The 19,100-nt window shown below is 41.3% G+C and overlaps 1 protein-coding gene across 7 annotated transcripts in view; it reads left to right on the top strand.

Moving 5' to 3' along the window:
- The window catches only part of TRAPPC9 (trafficking protein particle complex 9), a 538,722-nt gene that overhangs the window by 25,108 nt on the left and 494,514 nt on the right, over nt 1–19,100 (top strand). For 6 of the 7 annotated variants that reach the window (XM_027598884.2, XM_027598890.2, XM_027598898.2 and 3 more), the window contains 2 exons: nt 1,074–1,100; nt 13,739–13,860. In XM_027598884.2, coding sequence (XP_027454685.2) covers nt 1,074–1,100; nt 13,739–13,860 — 149 coding nt within the window. The remainder of the gene's footprint in view (nt 1–1,073; nt 1,101–13,738; nt 13,861–19,100) is intronic. The other variant, XM_027598876.2, reaches the window with a different exon arrangement.

Raw genomic sequence — 19,100 nt, 5'->3', positions numbered from 1 at the left:
CTGTCTGCTCTATCCCTGGGCATGGCGGTGGGGACAGAGTGACGGTGGGGCATCCCTGGCCCCTCTGACTGCCGGTCTCCTCAGCAGTGTGCGGGCTTAATCATCCCTGTGTACTTTGCAGGGCAGCTCTCAGAATTACACACAGTGGCTGTCAAGTGTTTGGCTTGGCGTGTAGTTGGCATTCAGTAGAAAGCACCTGTTTGTTTATTATAATCGTGGCTTCTAGATTACAGTGATTTTTTTGTCTGCATTTAAATATAGACGTTGCAGTACACCAAACAGCTCTTAAATAGGATTGTGGGACCTATTCTCTATATAAACAATTAAATAACTGTGCTATTTCAGTAAGAATACGTATCATTGGAATATACTCTTTTGAATGTTAAAATGATTGTAGCTAGTGATAAACACAACTCTTGGAACCAGTACTTCTTAGGGTGTGTTTTGCTGTCATGGGAAATTACCTTCTGCAGAGAAGGCTAATTGGATCTCATTGATACTTGGGTAGTTCAGCAGATGATCAAGGCTTTCAAAGCTTCTTGATAATAATGAAGTTAACTATTTTGCATTGTACCTACTAAAAGTTGGAAATCCTTCGCTTGTGAAGCATCCAGTAATTCAGTGAGTGTGTGTGTGAGTGAGTGTGAGCGTGAGATTTCAGGAGGATGGCGCTGAGTTCCTTGCAACAACTTTGCCCTCCATTCCAAGCTGTGGGCATATATTTGCACAAACAGATTATTATTCCTTGGTCATTTGGCTTATCTGTGGGAATAAGAAATTCTCGTACTTGGTTAAGGAGGTTGGGGGAGCATGCGCTTGGAGGGTGGGAGGGCAGGAGGCAAGGCCCTCCACAGTTTGTGCAGGGTATGACTAATGGCAGCTGTTCTATCTTGCCTCCTAAAGCAAAAAGGCACTGAACTTGTGACATACTCTTACTCAGAATTGCTCTCCGGATCAGATAGAAGTGTCTCAGAATTTACAAGGCGATGTGAATCATGAAATGTGATTAGTAGTTGTCTTTAAAAGTAGTTTTGTTTTCCAAATAAAAGACCATAATCTGTTCTTTCTTCCAGGGGCACAAGAAGTTCTCATTGATCCAGGTACATGATCTATGTGCTTAGTTTCTTTTGGTTCTTTTTTTAAGTGCTTGTTTCATGGTGGTGTGAATGAATGGTTAAAATTTCTGGATTGTGATCTTTGGAACATTCTGATTTAAGTAACTTTAAATCAGAACTGTTAAAAACCTGATTATGGTTTGGTCCTTGTTTGATGGGGCACCCTGTTGATTTATGTTGTCTGTTGAAGAGGGGAATTCTTCCTCCAGCATGGTTAAGTGAATGATTTGCAATGATTTAAAATTCTTTGAATGCATTGAGCATGCTTGTCCAGTTAATTTTGAATTTATTCATAGTAATGACTTTGCTCTGATTTTGTGGTTTGTGCCCTCTCATCGTGAACTTCAATCTTGATTGCATTTTGTATATGTATTCTTAACAGAGAAAGAAATTTTGTGTCTTTTACAGAGGTGGGTTTTCCTTTCTTAATTTCTGTTAATTAATATAGCAAAATCTCTTATTGCAGTGCCTAATTATTTCATAATGAGCTCTATTATTTTCTGGGTTAGTTAGAATCAATGACAAAAGGTAAATAAAAAGAAATGAAAAATTTTCTTCTTTTGAAGAATAGAAATCAGATAGTCATGTTAATAAATGCTTTGTGACCAATGCATTTACGTTAATCTCATTGTGTATCTCCATTCTGAAATGAAATTGCTTCAGGTTTGCAGGTTTTTGTTTTAACATCTGTGTTGAATCCTTCCTTTAGACTGATGTTTCGTGATAGTTTCTTTTTTTCTTTTTTTTAAAATTTTTAAAATTTTCCCCCCTTAGTTTATTGAGATATAATTGACATACAATGGTGCTGGTTTCCTGTTAGGGTTTTTTTTTTTTTTTTAAGATTTTATTTATTTATTTGAGAGAGAGAGAATGAGAGATAGAGAGCATGAAGGGGAAGAGGGTCAGAGGGAGAAGCAGACTCCCCGCCGAGCAGGGAGCCCGATGTGGGACTCGATCCTGGGACTCCAGGATCATGACCCGAGCTGAAGGCAGTCGCCCAACCAACTGAGCCACCCAGGCGCCCCTCCTATTAGGGTTTATGGAAGGTATAGAGAAAGGAAAACAGGTGGCTTTGTTTTCAGGGGACCTGAGTTGGTGATGAGAAAATAATTTGGGGATGGGCTGAAGAACTGAATGACACCCCCCCACCAGCTGAAAGAGATGAACAATCAAATCAGTGTTAGATGCATTGGTATTTGGTCAATAGAAGCTGAGCCCAATCTGGCTAGTTATGCCTGATGGAAAGTACTGAATTTTAGTGTGTCGACCACTACTTTCAGGAGAATTAGATGTTTACAACAAGTAGAAGTAGCTTTGAGCTATCAGAAAAGCAGTCATTTATTGAGATAAAAAAAAGAATACATATTTTTTATTTATGAAACTTTTCAAAATAAGGTTGAATGGAAATGAAACTGAGTTTAGAGTACTGGGGGTAGAAGGGATGGTCTGTGGGCTTTGTTATATGGGAATGTGTGGGGATCCTGCTGTAGAGGTTGAAGCTGGCGGGAAAGAACCCGGAAACCAGCATTGGGTGTTTGAGGGCATCTTCTGCAGCCGTCCCAAATTAAAGAAACGTGGACTTGATCTTTGTTTCCGAGGGAGAGCAAGTAGAACATTGAGGTTCTGCTCTCCCCCCTACCTTCCAGTTCCTGCCACTTGTGCCTTCTGGCCTCTGCTTATGGGGGCTCTGGTGCCAGGGCTGACCACAGCCTCTTCCTCACTTACTAAGGTCTGATCTTTCAGGCCATAGTCTTGAGGGAGTTCAGAGCAAGTCTTCCTAAACTGTGCCTCTTTGGCATGTGGACTCTTTTGAGCTGAAGGCAATTGGAACTCTGTGGGATCAAGAGAAACTTTTGTCCCTCCACTGGCTACCTAGAAGAATCTCAATTTGGTATTCCCAGAATAAGAGTTATTACTGGAGGTAAATTTCATCTGAATGGCCCATCGGTATAGCAGGGCATATAACTAATTACCAATCATGTGCTTTTCCTTTTATTGCCCTGTGAATTGTGCTCCTCCCTCTTAAAACCCTAGGCCTATCCCATTCCTTAGCTCAGGATGGCATAGATCCCTCATTTTATCTGTCTTTGTACCTCTCATGTATGTGGGGTTCCCAAATGTATGAAATTAAATTTGATTTTATGGTTAATTTGTCTCATGTCAATTTTATTCTTAGACCAGCCAGAAGAACCGTTGAAAGATGGAGGAAAATTTTTCCTATGCAACAGTTTCTTTTCTGCTGTTTAAACCCTGGCAAATGGGTTGGTAGGGAATCACTTCATAACTCCTAGGAGCAATGTGGTTATGATTCTCCTTAGTCTCTAAATCTGAACAGTGAACGTTCTCTTCAAGGTTATAAAATTGTTCAGCTCCCTAGAAAACGCATCCACATGAAGTTATGACAGAATTGCATCACTTCCATTTTATTTTTGAAATTTAAATGGATATACTATTCAAAACAACCTGTTTCAGAAATTTTTTTTCCTGCCCGCTTTTCCTACAACTATTTCGAAGGCCAGAAGGGAAAGAGTTTGACAGTCTTGACAGTCTTTGGATGCTTGCTCCAAAGTTTATTATAAGAACTAAGCTTCTCCTCTAGTCATTTCTAGCAGCTAGGCTTCTAAGCCCTTGATCTGCATTTGAAGTAGAATGCTTCGTGGGGTCAAATTGTTTTATTTCTTGTCACTTCTGAATATGTCCTGTCCATTCAGCAACTGTTTCAGGTGAAATGATTTTTTGGCCAATTTCAGTTAATTCAAATTTGCTTTCCCTTTTTCATGTTGAGGGGATTTTCTTCTGCCTATAATAAAAATAAGCAATTTGCGTACTGTGTGAAGGCACTGTTCTAAGGAGCTTTTTTCTTAAACAGCTTTAATATAATCTGCCCCTTTAAAGTATACAATTCTGTGGTTTTTATTATATTCCCAGATTTGTGCATATATCATCACAGTCAGTCTTAGGGCATTTTATCACCCCAGCAGCAAGTCCCGTGCCCCTTAGCAGTCACTCCCCACTTAGTCCTAGGCAGTCACTCATCTGTCTCCGTGGATTTGCCTGTTCTAGACATTTCATGTAAATGGAACCATACAACAATGTGATTGTTTTCACTTAACATAATGTTTTCAAGGTTCATCTGTGCTGTAGCATGAATCAATACTTTTCTTTTTACTGCTGGTAATACTATTTTGTATGAATAGACCACTTTTTGTTTACCCATTCATCAGTTGATGGGCATTTGGGTTGTTTCTACTTTTTGGCTATCATCAGTAATGGTACTATGAACATTCAACGTACAAGTTTTTGTGTGGATGTATGTTTTCAGTTCTCTTATGCATAAGCCTAGTAAATAGAAGTGCTGGGTCATATGGTGACACAGTGTTTAACTTTTTGAGGAACTGCCAGATTGTTTTCCAAAGTGGTTGTACCATTTTATATTCTCATTGGTGGTGTATGAGACTTCCATTTTCTCTACATCCTTGCCAACACCTGTTACTATCCTTTTGAGCGTAGTCATTCTAGTGAGTGTGAAGTGGTATCTCGTTGTAGTTGTGTTTCGCCTTTCCCTTATAGCTAATGATGCTGAGCATCTTTTCATTGTGCTTATTGCTATTTGTATATTTTCTGTGGAAAAATGTCTATTCAGATCCTTTACAAACCATTTTTTACTTGAGTTATTTGTCTTTTTGTTACTGACTTGTAACAGATCTTTTTATATTCTGGATATAGCTCCCTTATCTGATACATGATTTTTAAAAATTTCCTCTTATTCTTTGTGTTGTCTTTTTACTTTCTTGATGGTGACCTTTGAAGCAGAGATGTTTTAAATTTTGTTGAAGTCCAGTTTATCTGTGTTTTCCTTGTTGCTTGTGCTTTTGGTGTCATATCTAAGATACAAAGTGTTGTATATAAACTTTCCATATAAAGCAATTTAATCCTTACAAAAATTTTAGGAAGTAGGTGCTGTTCCTATCCCTAGTTTGTAGATGAGGAATTTGAGATCCAGAAACGTTCACTGACTTGCTCAAGGTCACAGCTAGTAAGTGGTGATGTGGGAATTCAGACGCATGAGTTTGTCTCCAGCATCTGTCCTCATAACCACCATACTCTGTTCCTTTCTATAGGAATCATTTATTAAAACCTCTTTGCCTATTTGATTTCTTACTATTTTTTTTTTCTTCATTGGGACCTCATCTCTTTATTTAGCATTCAGAGTTCAGTGTAGGTTTATTTAGGTCTAAGGTAGGTGGAAGCTTTGCTATTAATGAATTTCTGCATTACTCACCTTCTAGTAATGATTGTTGCTAATTGACCTAAGAAAGTCATACTTAAGGCTTTTCTTTTCATCACACTAAAAGTAGAGTCATGATACAGAACATTCAAAGAAAGCATTTGGTTGATTTCATTTTGCTAACCAATGAGATAAAAAACCCAGTTTTGAAATAGATTCTAAGTCTCCTGGATTAAGGTCATTGTCTTCCTTATATCCATTTTGTTTGCTTATAGTATCTAGAGAGTGCCTTTTGTCCAGCAGATTAGTTAGAACACGGTGATCATGAATCATCATCTGTAGTAACAGAATTTTGACAACGGTATCTGTTGTTTGTTTCACAAGGGAAAAGATAATATAGAAATACTTCTCAGATCTATTTTAAAAGCTTGGAACTTTGAGAAGAGTTCCACAAACCATACAAAGCTATTTTCACTAATTTTAGATCTATCCTAGACATTTTATGGTTACATAGCAGAGTAAATTCATTAACTAGACTTGACAAGAGAAGTGTAATATTGATTATTTATCTTAATTAAAATGCTTTGGTTAAAGAAATTAGTGCTGTGAGTAAACAAAAATAAGCTTGCATTTGTATGCGACATGGGGATAGACTTCCTCTCTATTTCTGTTTTTTGGGAACATTTTTGTAGCTTTTCAGCAATGTTCTAACTTTAGAATTCTATTTTAAAATCATCACATTGTCTAGTGCAGTTTGTGCTGAGTTTAACCTGTCTTAGGCTCAGAATTTCACTGTTTCCTAGGTAAAGATTTTCCTCTCATTATACTGAGTTAGTGTGAGAATTACAGGAATTGTGATTTCTTTTCTTTAAAGATTTTATTTATTTATTTGACAGAGACACAGCGAGAGAGGAAACACAAGCAGGGGGAGTGGGAGAGGGAGAAGCAGGCTTCCTGCGGAGCAGGGAGCCCAATGCAGGGCTTGATCCCAGGACCCTGGGATCATGACCTGAGCTGAAGGCAGACACTTATCGACTGAGCCACCCAGGCACCCCAGGGAATTGTGATTTCTAGGTCTTTCCTCTCCATATGTTTGAAGTTGGCTATCAAATACGATTTTCTTTAATTTTTTGAGTTTTCATTATTCAGTTAGAATTTTTGAAAATTAATTTGTTTTAATATGTTCCATAATTCTCCCTAGAAATTTCATGTGTGTGCTATTTAATTTGCAAATATTTGTAAATTCCCCAAATTTCCATCTGTTATTGATTTCTAATATAATTCTGTTGTAGTTAGAGATCATACTTTGTGTGATTTTAGTTCATTTAAATTTACTGAGATATATTTTATGATCTAGCATGTTGTCTCTCCTGCAGAATGTTCCATGTATGCTTGAGAAGAATATGTATTCTGCACTTATTGGGTGGAGTGCTCTTAGATGTCTGCTAGTCCTTTTTTTTTTTTTTTAAAGATTTTATTTATTTGACAGAGAGAGAGGGGGAGAGAGAGAGAGCACAAGCAGGGGGAGAAGCAGGCTCCCTGCTGAGCAAGGAGCCCAATGTGGGGCTCGATCCCAGGACCCTGGGATCATGACCTGAGCCAAAGGCAGCCGCCCAACCGACTGAGCCACCCAGGTGCCCCACAGATGCCTGCTAGTTCTACTTGTTGAAGTCTCCTGTTCTTATTTTATTTCTGCTATAGGATTTTTACCATGCTTCCTCCAACTTCCTTTAGCTTGCTTAAAAATCATAACTCCTTCAGTATTTCTTCCTGAGTCAACTTCTCTCTAATTCTTTTGAAGATATATCTCCAGTCTTATTCCAGGGTTTTAATTTTTTCAGGGAAAAGGAATTAGCCTTCATGCAAGACTTGGTTCATTATGAAGGGTCTGACAGCTGTCATGGTGTCACTTTTATCACCATGCCCCCATGGTGGCTTTTTCAGTGCTCTGTGTACTGCTGTGACACCACATTCCCAGCGCCCAACCCAGTGGCCAGCTTGTTGGAGGAGCACCTGTGGGTTATGAGTGGAAGAATGACCATTCTGCTTGTGGCTTATGATCTAAGTCTGTAATTTGTCTTTTCTAATTTCATTTATATTCCCAAATGTGTATGTTTCAGTGCTCTTATATTTGCAAAAACACATGCTATTTTTTTAAATTAAGGTGTTTTTAGGATTTATGTATATATGTATTTTCAAATAATCTCTATGCCCAGTGTGGGGCTTGAAATCATGACCCTGAGATCAAGAGTTGCATGTTCTACTCACTGAGTCAACCAGGTGCCCCCACATTCGTTTTTAATAGACTTGTTCTATGATTGAGTTTACCAGAATTCTAATTTTTTTAACTTTTGATTTTGAAGTAACTTAAAACGTCCAAAAAATTCAAGTTTCCAGAATGGTGCCAAGAACTCTGGTATACTCCTCATCCAGATTTCCCATGGTTATCATTTGCTTTATTATTTGAACTCTGTGTGTTTACATACAGTTTTTAGGGCCATTGCAGAGTAAGTTGCAGACCTGATGCCCCTGCCCTGAATCCCTAAGTGTGTATTTCCTAAGAACAAGATCATTTATATACCAAAACATAGTAAGGTGATTAAAATCAGGAAATTTAAAACTGGTAGAATACCTTTATCTACTCAATTCTACTAACTGTCCCAGTACAGCAGTTCTATTTCTAGAGCCAGGATCCAGCTCAGGATCACACATTGCATTTAGTTTCCACATCATTTAGTAATATTTAATCTGGTATAGTTTCTCAGCTTTTCGGTGTCTTTTGTGATACTGATATTTTTGAAGAATACCAGCCATTTATGTTATAGAATGTTCCGAAGTTTGGGTTTGCCTGAGGTTGCTTCATGATTATGATGTTATACATGTTGCTATGGGTGGGGGGATGCAGCATAAGTGATGTTGGGTCTTTATTGCATTATATCAGGAAACGCGTGAGGTTGGTTCGTCCCATTATTGGCCGTCACTTTTTTTTTTCTTAAAGATTTTATTTATTTATTTGACAGAGAGAGACACAGCGAGAAAGGGAACACAAGCAGGGGGAGTGGGAGAGGGAAAAGCAGGCTTCCCGTGGAGCAGGGAGCCCGATGCGGGGCTCGATCCCAGGACCCTGGGATCAGCCGAAGGCAGACGCTCAACGACTGCGCCACCCAGGCGCCCTGGCCGTCACTTTGATTGTTGGCTGCAGTGGAGTTGGCTAGGTTTCTCCAGTGTAAAGTTAACTATATTCTTTTTTGTAGTTAATAAATACTTTGTGGGAAAATACTTTGAAACCATGTAAATATAGTGTTTTTCATCAAACTTTTACCTACTTGATCTGGCATTCACTGAAGATTTTTACCCGAGTCAGTTGATGGTTGCCAGAAGGTGATGGTCTAACTTCATCATTACTTATCCATTTACTGGTTAGCATTCTCATACAAGTAAGAGCTTTCCTGTCCTTCTCTCAGTTCCTCCCTGCCTCCGTCTGTCCATCCATCCAGCCAGCCAGCCAGCCAGCCGTCCATCATTACTGTGGACTTAGGGATCTTTATTTAGTGGGTTCTAATCCATTGCTTTCATTCTTTATTTTGCAGCCCATTGGCTAGATTTGGTCAGTGGGAGCCCTTCAAGCTGGCTCTTGTATCCTTTGATATGGTCCTCATCAGTTTTTGAGCCTTTCTTTACATTCTGGATGGAGATATATATGTTCATTTTGTACTTTCCCTGTCCCAGCTTTGAAATCAGACATCCCTCTCCAGTGTTCTAGTTCCTTTTGTTGGCAAATGGTATTTAGAAACCAAAATCAGGCACTGAATATACCATTGCTTGCAGGCCTTTTGAGAAGTTCATAGTGTTATCTAGAGTTCATACTCTACTATCTCTAATTCCAGTCCAAAACCTGAGGGGTCTTTCCACGCTTTCCCTGTGTTATATTTATATTTTCCTTCTCTAACAGTGGGAAATCTGGCTCCCGGTATTACCGATATATTTACTCATTTTCTTAGTCCTACAGTGTATAGAAAGTAGTTTCAGAATTACCAAGCAACGTCACTATAAAAACAAACCTTTAAGTAGAATTTAAGAGTTGTGTGTGCCCTTTCTGTCTTTATACCGGATAAATATACAAGGTACCATGATCAGACGTTGATTGGGTTTGTCCTTTAATCCTTCCTGTCAAGGTAATTATGCTATTTGTTTGAAATGTAGTTAGGCTCATTTGTTTCTGTTTGTATGCCTTCACAGGGCTCCCCCATCTTTCTTCCTCCCTCCCTCCTTCCCTCCCCCTCCCTCTCTCCCCCTTCCTTCCAACATGAAAATGGTTCCCAGAGTCAAAACTATACAAAAGGTATTACCCGGAGAAGGGTCACTGCCTCTCTTACCCCTCGCACCTCATTCCAGTCTACCTTTGCAGGAGACTGCTCTCATCTGTTCCTGGTTTCTCACTCTGGTGGGGTTGTTTGTTTGCTTGTTTGTTGTTGTTGAAGAAAACCAGACAGATGTTCTTATTTCTACTTCTTGTGCAAAAGATGGCGTAGTACACACGTTCTTTTATATTTGGCTTTTTTTGTTCTGCCATGTTTGCCAGCATATCCTGGAAACTGGTCCCTGTCAGGTCATGGGGACCTTCCCCACCCATTCTCATGGGTGTGTAGCACGCCGTGCGTGTGTGTGCCACGTCCTGTTCACCAGTCTTCTCGTGGGCATTTTGATTTCCAGTTGTTTGTAATTACAAATGCTGCTCCAGTGAGTAACCTCATGCATGTGTATTTCTGTGTTATTGGCGTTGGGTCTTCAGCATAAATTCCTAGAAATGGAGTTCCTGGGTCAAAAGGTTAAAAAAATATGTAGACACACTTCTATTAGATTTTACCCCCTTTGCCCCATAGAGGTCCTAGCATTCGGCGCTCACAGGAGCCATGCCCGAGGGTGCGTCTCCTCTCCAGGTTTGTTAGCAGGCGCCCCACCCCCCCCCCCGGGTTTATTAGCAGCGTGGCGCTGTGTTCTTATATTTGACCAAGTAGACGTACTGCAGGTGACATCCAACAGCTTTTTAACCGGCGAGGGCCATTTTATAGTTTCCTTTTGCAAGTTATCTGCTCATATCTTTTGCTCATTTTGTTCTATTGGATTTTAGCTTTTTCTCAATTTTTATGACCTCATTATATATTAGAGCTCTTAGCCCTTTGTGATATATATTGCAAATATTTTCTCTCAGATCGTCATTTATGTTTTAGCTTTGTGTGTGGTATTTTTGCTGTATTTTTACATAATTGAATTTATCAGTTTTTAAAATTGCATTTGAATTTGCATCATAGTTAGAGAGCCTTTCCCTGTATCTAGGTTTTAGAGGAATTCACCCATGTTACTTGAACTTCTTTTCTGGTTTTCTGTTTTACGTGTAGATCCTAGAGCATTTGGAGTCGATTCTTGTGTTTGGTGTGAGGTATGGGTCTGTATGGGTCTGTTCTGAGCTTTTTCCAAATGGCCATCCTGGTGTCTCAGTACCATTCATCAAAAACTCCCGCTTTGCCCTGGTGTTCGCGGGGCCCAGGCTCACGTCCTGACCTGTTGGCAGCGCTGTCTCTTTGCTGGCCATCTGCAGACGGCGTGAGGAGCACCCATGTCTCAGGGGTTGGTTTTTCAGTAGGACAGTGAATGTGAGTGAGCCAGTGGGCGGCTGGCCTGCCTGCTGCTGCGCTCACCACCACACCATGGGTGCCTGCCTTCTCTGAACCCTGTTGCTGCTCTTCTCTCTCACGGTTTGTCTCTCTCCTGCCTCATCTGTCTCTGCTTTATGCCCTCTTACTTCTGCTTTGTTTTATCTCTGCGTGTGTTGCCTTTCCAGTTTTGTATCTTGGATGCCATCTTGCACATAAGAGGACTCCGTAACTCTCTCCCTGGCTCTTGAATGAATGAATGATTGTTGGATGGATGCCTGAGAACCGTTGTGATGATGTTGTTTTCCGAACTTTCCCCCCCACTTCTTCTTAACTATGTCCTCTCTTTTCCTTTCCTCCTGCCTGGCCATCAGCCTGCCTGTTTCATTGATTTTTCCTCTTTGTAGACTCAGGCCGTGGTCCTGATGACTCCTTGTTTCACTGGTTCACACTAACATTGCACGGGGGCTGTCAACACTTTGTACATGTCAAGAAAGATGGAATCTATTGCATACTAGTTTTTTAGAGCTTTTTTTTTTTTTTAAGATTTTATTTATTTGACAGAGAGAGACACAGCGAGAGAAGGAACACAAGCAGGGGGAGTGGGAGAGGGAGAAGCAGGCTTCCCGCGGAGCAGGGAGCCCGATGCTTGCCTTGATCCCGGGACCCTGGGATCATGACCTGAGCTGAAGGCAGTTGCTTAATGCTTAACGACTGAGCCACCCAGGTGCCCCAGAGCTTGTTATTCTTTTATTGAATAAGATGAAATCACTGTGACCCTTAGTGGTAAGCTCTCTGGTGAGCTCTGCTGTTAGTTTCCGACATGTTGTGTTGTTCTGGGTTGTTGCCCTTGGAGTTCCCCCAGCATCAATACTGGTGTTTAAGTTAATCCTTAAATGAACCCTCGTTATCATTGGTGCCATTTCTTTAAAAGTGGAGGGGGCATTTGCTCCTTGATCGCATACTGTTTGGAGGAGAGGAGGGATCATGAAGAATGAAGGACCCACCTCACTCTGGCTCTTCCTTTCTTCAAGGGAAAAGAGTAAAAGTCAGTGATATAAAGATGAATTGTTGGAGCCTATTAGATAAATCAAAACTGCCTATACACTTACTAAATATTCTTTTAGCCAGAAACAAATGTATTAATGCATGAAAAACACACAAAGCATAGTATTATGTACGCTGGTGAAAAACGTAGGCCCAAGTTTGAATCCTACTTTGGAGTCACTAGCTCTGCAATTCTGAAAACTAACAAAGAATATTTAGCCTCCCCAGGACTTCTTTCCTCACTTGCAGGAACGAGGTACACTGGGAGCCTCCCTCATAGTGTGGCTGGGGGCTGTGAGGGAGAGCATGGGGGGAAGTCCTTAGCACGCATGCTGAGTCCTTCTACGTGCAAAATCATGTATCTTGGGCTCTGCTGGTGTTGTAAGCACTCCGTGTAAACCCTCACTGCTCTGAAGGGATGCCTTGTGGCTTGGAGATGGAATTCTCAGTTCTGTAAGGATTGTGTCATCGGGCCTTGATGATTTGAATCTTTTCTTTAAGAAGGTATACATTTTAGGTTTTTCAAGCGTGCCCTTTTCTCTTATTATTTATAGTTCTATCCTCTCACCCCTTGCTGTGATTTTCACAGAATCTGGAGGAAACAAGATCCCAAGCCACCTGCCTCTTCATGGTTCCCTGTTGTCGTTCTTTCTTCCCTAGCTAGAGGAGGGTTTTGTCTAGGAGCCTGTCTCTGTTTCCCTTTTCTTGGAGTCTGTCTGTGTGCCCATCTGCCACCTGTCCATCTGTCTGTCTATCCACTCATTCTTTTGTCTTGTTCCCCAAAGCATTTAAGGTAGCTTACAGAATAACAGAATACCAAATGAGCAGGAGAGAAAATTGGGCCAAGATCAGAAGCGAGGGTAGTTCACGAGCTGACATGCGTGTTATGGGCAGTGAGATGCATGCCTGGGCCCCGGAGATGATAAGGATCGGCAACAGCCTCATGCCTAAGCCCCTAGCAGGTGTCAGGAAGACGGGGTTTGTCTGAGAGATAAACAAGTGGCTTAGCAGGAGCCCAGCTTTTTCTGTTACTGAGGCTTAAAGGGGTATTTTTTGTGTTCTATGAAATAAACTATTTCATCTTTTTTTTTTTTTTTTCCTGTCAGAGTTCCATGGGTAGTTGGTTATATTCTGTAAATGGAGATTTCTCCAGAACTCTTCCCCACGTGAGTCTGATGGCCGGGGAATTCGGCCATTCTGTTTAGTGACAGAGGTTGGCCAGAAATAGAAAATGGGAGCCACAGACAGGATACTAGTGTTTGTCAGTTATAGTTCTTTAGTGCTGGACGATTTGAAAAACACTTTCATGTAGTTTGTCTTCGTTTGAGGACATGTGCGGCCTCCTGCTAGCACTCAGCTTGGAGCCGCAAGGTAACGCGTGCCGGCTGTGCCGTCTTCAAGACGGCAGAGCCAGTGATTACGGTCGCGTTACTTTTCTATAATGCATCCTGTTTTCTTTAGTAAAAGGCTTCAGTAAGGAGGAGAACTTACTCTGAGTTAATTATTATTTAATACCGTGCTTTGATGGTGAGACTTGCAGGGGACGTACAAGCTAGAAGAATTTAAAAACGGCTTCCTTGTTTAAACTGCGGGGGAGGGGTATTAAGTGTTGTCCCATTTGTGCCCTTCTTTCAAACGAACAAAGAAGACAGAAAAAGCCAAAGGTTATCTCTTCTCTTCCTTTTGGTTTGCAGGTGCCCTCACGACCAATGGCATCAATCCGGACACCAGTGCTGAAATCGGACGTGCTAAGAACTGTCTTAGTCCTGAGGACATCATTGACAAGTATAAGGAGGCCATTTCCTATTACAGCAAGGTGATGTTACAACTAGCTGTGCTGTTCTAACCAGCGGCCCCTGGTTTACACTCTGAGATACTACAGTATCTCCCAATTATCTGGTTCTGTTAAGTATTCGTGTATTATTCCCTAATGCATAGTACTATATACCTAAAAGTATTTTTTTATTTCTGATTCAAAATAATGTATATTTAATTTGATATTTGGAGAAGGGGGAAAAAAGACTATCATAGCCCCACGACTCAGAGATAGTCATTTTAACCCTTTAGTATCTGTTTTCTGGTTGTTTTGTCAGCGCATATTGCCGATACCATAAAACATGGTAAGTGTTCGGTGCTCACTGTGTGGAGCCCTGCAGTTCTGATTTGGCGCATCATGTGTTCCTCTGTGTAGTTAAATCTTCCATGACGTGCGTTTTAATGCTGTGCCTAGCATCCCTTCTTCTGGATGCACCATTCTTGTTACTCTGGATAAAAAAAAAAAAAATTTGAATTTCAAATGTCCTTTCTGAAATACTGAGGACAAGAACTCCAGCTGTGCAGGAGTGAGGCAGCAGGGGCAGGTGGGGCCGCCCGCCTCCCCCGCCCTTACTTCTTTGACGAGTATGCACAGTCTGGTACGTATCTCTCAGGACTGGCGGGCCTGTGAAGCATACTTGGGGATGTGTATCTCTTATTTAGGAAAATGAGGCTGTCCCACGCGTGTCATTCGGCCGCTTGCTTTGTTGCCTCAGAGGTACCTCATGGGTGTCCTCCCACTGCAGGCGGCTGCCCTCTTGCAGATAGGTGGACAGCCCTCTAACACGTGGAGGTGGTCATTTATTATTTATTCATGCCCGCCTCCCGTGAGAGACTGTTGTGAGCCCAGCGTGGGGAGTGGCAGCTCCTAGAGCAACATGACGTGCCTGCTTCTACAGAGCCCACAGCTTGCTGAGGTTTGCTTCATCATCATCCTCGGATGGATACTCAGGCTTTCTCACTTCCCACTGCTAGAAAAACAGTGCTTCAGTGAACATCTTTGTACATACATTCTTGTGTTCTTTTTTTTTTTAAAGATTTTATTTATTTATTTGACAGAGAGAGAGAGAGACAGCGAGAGAGGGAACATAAGCAGGTGGAGCGGGAGAGGGAGAAGCAGGCTTCCCGCCGAGCAGGGAGCCCGATGCGGGGTTCGATCCCAGGACCCTGGGACCATGACCTGAGCCGAAGGCAGACGGTTAACAACTGAGCCACCCGGGCACCGCATTGTGTTCTTTTTTTTTTAAAGATTTTCTTTATTTGAGAGAGAGTGAGCATGGGGTGGGGAGGAGCAGAGGGAGGGGAAGAGAGAGAGAGAGAGAATCCTCAAGCCGACTCTGTGCTGAGCGCGGAGCCCAACACGGGGCCGGATCTCACGACCCTGAGATCATGACCTGAGCTGAAACCCAGAGTTGGATCCTCAACCGACTGAGCCACCCGGGTGCCCCTATTCTCGTGTTCTTGTCTGATTATTCCTTTAGTTAAGATCTCTGGGAATTTAATCACTGAACGTGATGTTTACATTTATCATAAATTGCTTTCAAGTTACTCCTCAATTCCTTCCCCAACAGGGAATGAAAAGGGGTACAATTATTTATTTAACCAGTTCTCCATTACTGAATATTATGTCATTTCAGTTTTCCTTCCCACAGTGGTAAACAGAGATCTTATAAATGCCCCAACAGAGAAATCTTTTTGGACTGATTTTTTTTTTTAAAGATTTTATTTATTTGACAGAGAGGGAGAGAGCACAAGCAGAGGGAGCGGCAGAGACAGAGGGAGAAGCAGGCTCCCTGCCAAGCAAAGAGCCCGACGTGGGGCTCCATCCCAGGACCCTGGGATCATGACCTGAGCCGAAGGCAGACACAGATGCCTAACGACTGAGCCATCCAGGCGCCCCTGGTTTTTTTTTTTTTTTAAGGGGACAGTCCCTAGAAGTTGACTTGTGTCAGAGCAAACATGGTATTTTTAGAGCTTACTTACACATTGCCATATTGTCCTTCAAGAAGGTTAACAGTCTGCTCTCTCACAAACACTAGCTATTAGGATATTTGCCACTATAATGGGCAAAGTAACCTTTCATTGTTTCTGTTTGCATTTGATTACCAGTGAGATACTGAGCATTTTTCACTTGTTACCATTTACATTTCTTACATGAATTACCCATTTGTGTCCTTTGCATACATTTAAGGTGGGGTGTTTTTCTTGTTGCCTTTTTTATAGTTCTTTGTATATTATGGATATCAGGTTCTTACCTTTCATCAATGTCTATTACAAATCTGTTTCCTAATGTTGCTTGCCTTTAATTTTGTTCATGAGGTTTTCTTTTTGTTTGTGGTCAAAACATGTTTTTAATATAGTAAATCTTTTCCTTATGGGTTTTACCTTCAGTATTATGCTTAGAAATGCCTTGACAATAGAATAAAACTCCTTTCCTCAGTTTTTTTAAATCTCTGAAATAGGGATGATGATAGTACCTTTCTCAAAGGGATACAGTGAGGATAGGCAGAGTGAAGTACATGGAAAGTATTGTATTAGCTGTTGTTAGCATTTTATTTATTTATTTAAAAAAGATTTTATTTATTTGAGAGAGAGAGAGGGAGGGAGAGGGAGAAGGAGAAGCAGACTCCCCATTGAGCAAGGAGCCCAATGTGGTGCTCAGTCCGAGGACCCTGGGACCATGACCTGAGCCGAAGGCAGACGCTTAACTGACAGCCACCCAGGCGTTCCTGCATTTTATTTTTATTTTTTAAAATAATTCATTAATGAGAGAGAGAGAGCGTGCGCCCAAATGCCTGTGAGCGGGGGCAGGGGCAGGGGCAGAGGGGGAGGGAGAGAATCCCAAGCAGACTCTGTGCTGAGTGTGGAGCCTGATGTTGAGCATGTTTGCTCGACCCTGAGATCGTGACTTGAGCCGAAAAGAAGTGTCTGATGCTTCATCGACTGAGCCACCCAGGCGCCCCTATTGTTAGCATTTTTAAAACATTTAGCTCCTTACCTATAGCTTATTTTGTGTACATTATGACACAGCAATATCATTTATTTTTTCCAGGTTACTATCTGATTGTTCTACCATGACTTATTGAATTCATACCTTTTCTCTCTGATTTGAAATCCTACTTACCCATATATTGTTGTCTAATTCTGACCTTTTTATTCCTTTCTATGAATTTCTTTTCTTAGTCTAGCATCATGATATTTTATTTCCTGTAGTTTATTTAATATATGATAGTGTGTCTTCTTTTCTTTAAAATTCCTTCCTCTGATCCCAGATTTTCTTGGCTAGTAATTTGACTTTATTATTCCTAAAGAATTTTGAAATATTTTGTTCAAGTTACAAAAAACAAACAAACAACCAAACAAGATTGAAATTTTCATGGGGCTTTCAATAAGTTTTGATTATTTTTAGGAGAACTTATATCTTTACAAAATTACATTTCTGTATAGAATATGTTAACATCTCTGCATTTATACATCTTATTTTAAGTCCCGCAATATAGTTGCAGTTGTCTTCATCAAGAAAGTGAGTGTTGTTTTTAAGTTTATTTCTAGTTATTGTATGTGTTTTTGTTAATTTTGTAGATGAGAATTTTGCCATTATAATTTTGAACTGCTAATAGCTGATACATAGAAAGGCAGACTGAAGTTTTAATCTTCATTTTGTAACTGGTTAGTTAAAAATGATAAGTATTAAGTACTTTTTCCAGAGTCCTTTTTTTTCTGTGTTTTCAGTTGTTTCCAAGATTATCAAAGTGATCATAGCTAAGTTCTGTCAGTGGGCACACAGATGGAGAGAAGTCATGTGGCTTGCAGAACTAATTCTAGCAGTTTAGTGACTTCCTTTGGACTGGAGAAGCAGAGGGAACCCGGGTTAGGGCAGGGAAGGAAGCTCTGGACGTGCACAGGAACCAGGCTCTCCTGCCTCTGTGGCACAGCCCCATGGGCATGGCAGGTGGATGCCACCTCACCAGCCAGGTCTCACTGAGAGTTACTGGCTGCCTGTAGCTCCATGTCAGTCAGGATTCGAGACTTGTCTGCCACGGGCGCAGCGGTGGAGTCAGGTGGCCGTGGGTGATGAGTTTTCCAGTCCGAGAGTGGAAGGAGCAGACAGAGCTGGGTTTGAGTCTCTCCTCCTTTGTCTCAGGCTGTCTGACTTCAGTCTAGCTGTGTGCTCTCTTTCAGCCCAGGTTTCTTTTCTCTCGAATGGTGATATGAAGGCCTGCTGCATCGAGCTTTTAATCAGGGTAAACAATTTGTATATATTAATGCCTACTCCCGTGGCAGGCTCATTCGTATTGCTCAGTAAAGAATTGGTCATTGTCTCTCCCTCCCTGGTTGAGTACGTGTTCAACAAAACGTCTGGGAGAAACCAGTTCCTCGTGTTGTGTACGTGATGCAAGTACAGCACATGGATGTCTTGCCTGTCTCTCTGGCTGTATTTTTATTCGTTTGCTTCATCTACCTCTTTGCTCCTTTTCTTTAATCTTTTACGTCCCCCACCACCATGAAGTGACAGTAGTCCAAGAATATTTGTGCACTTCCTGGATCTGAGTGTATTTGATTCACACACACACACACACACACTCACTCACACACACACTCTCTCTCTCTCTCTCTCTCTCTCTCTCTCTCTCTCTCATCAGGCTACCTCCCACTTACCGAGGGAGAAACACCGCCTTTGGTTTTCATTCATTGTGAGTGATTACAAAATCTCTTAAGCAGACTCTTGGTGGCTTCATGAATGATTTTTTATTAGATTTCTGATTTGTGGCCAAGGAAATTCTCTCATTAGAAGAGATGATTGGAGACACAGACCTTCTGCTGAGATAATGGTGTTGGAAGGAACCGTAGAGAACATATGGCCCCATACCTTTCCATAGCTGAGATACTAAAGCCCAGAGAGGTTAAGTGACTCTATCACAGTCACACAGTGGCAGTATTTGGACCAGAAGCTAGGTCTTCTGTCTTCTTGTATACACTTCTTGTATACACAGATGAAAAGACAGTTGGATTGAGAGGCAGAGGACCCTCCTTGCTTAAGTTACAGTGTCTGGGCAGAGGTCTCAATATTCACCTGCCTTTAGCTATGTTCATGTAGCCTCTCTAGTGAAGGTCACTTCGTCCCTAATGGAATATTTCCACCTTAGTTTTGGAGTCAGACAGATCTGAGTTCAAATCCTGCCACCAGTCACTAGCTTTGTAACCTTGGGCGAGAAACTTCACTTTTTTTCAGTCTCATTT

The sequence above is a fragment of the Zalophus californianus genome, chromosome 4 (genome assembly GCF_009762305.2).
Source record: "Zalophus californianus isolate mZalCal1 chromosome 4, mZalCal1.pri.v2, whole genome shotgun sequence".
Lineage (NCBI taxonomy): Eukaryota > Metazoa > Chordata > Mammalia > Carnivora > Otariidae > Zalophus > Zalophus californianus.
This window is presented reverse-complemented; position numbering and strand designations above follow the sequence as displayed.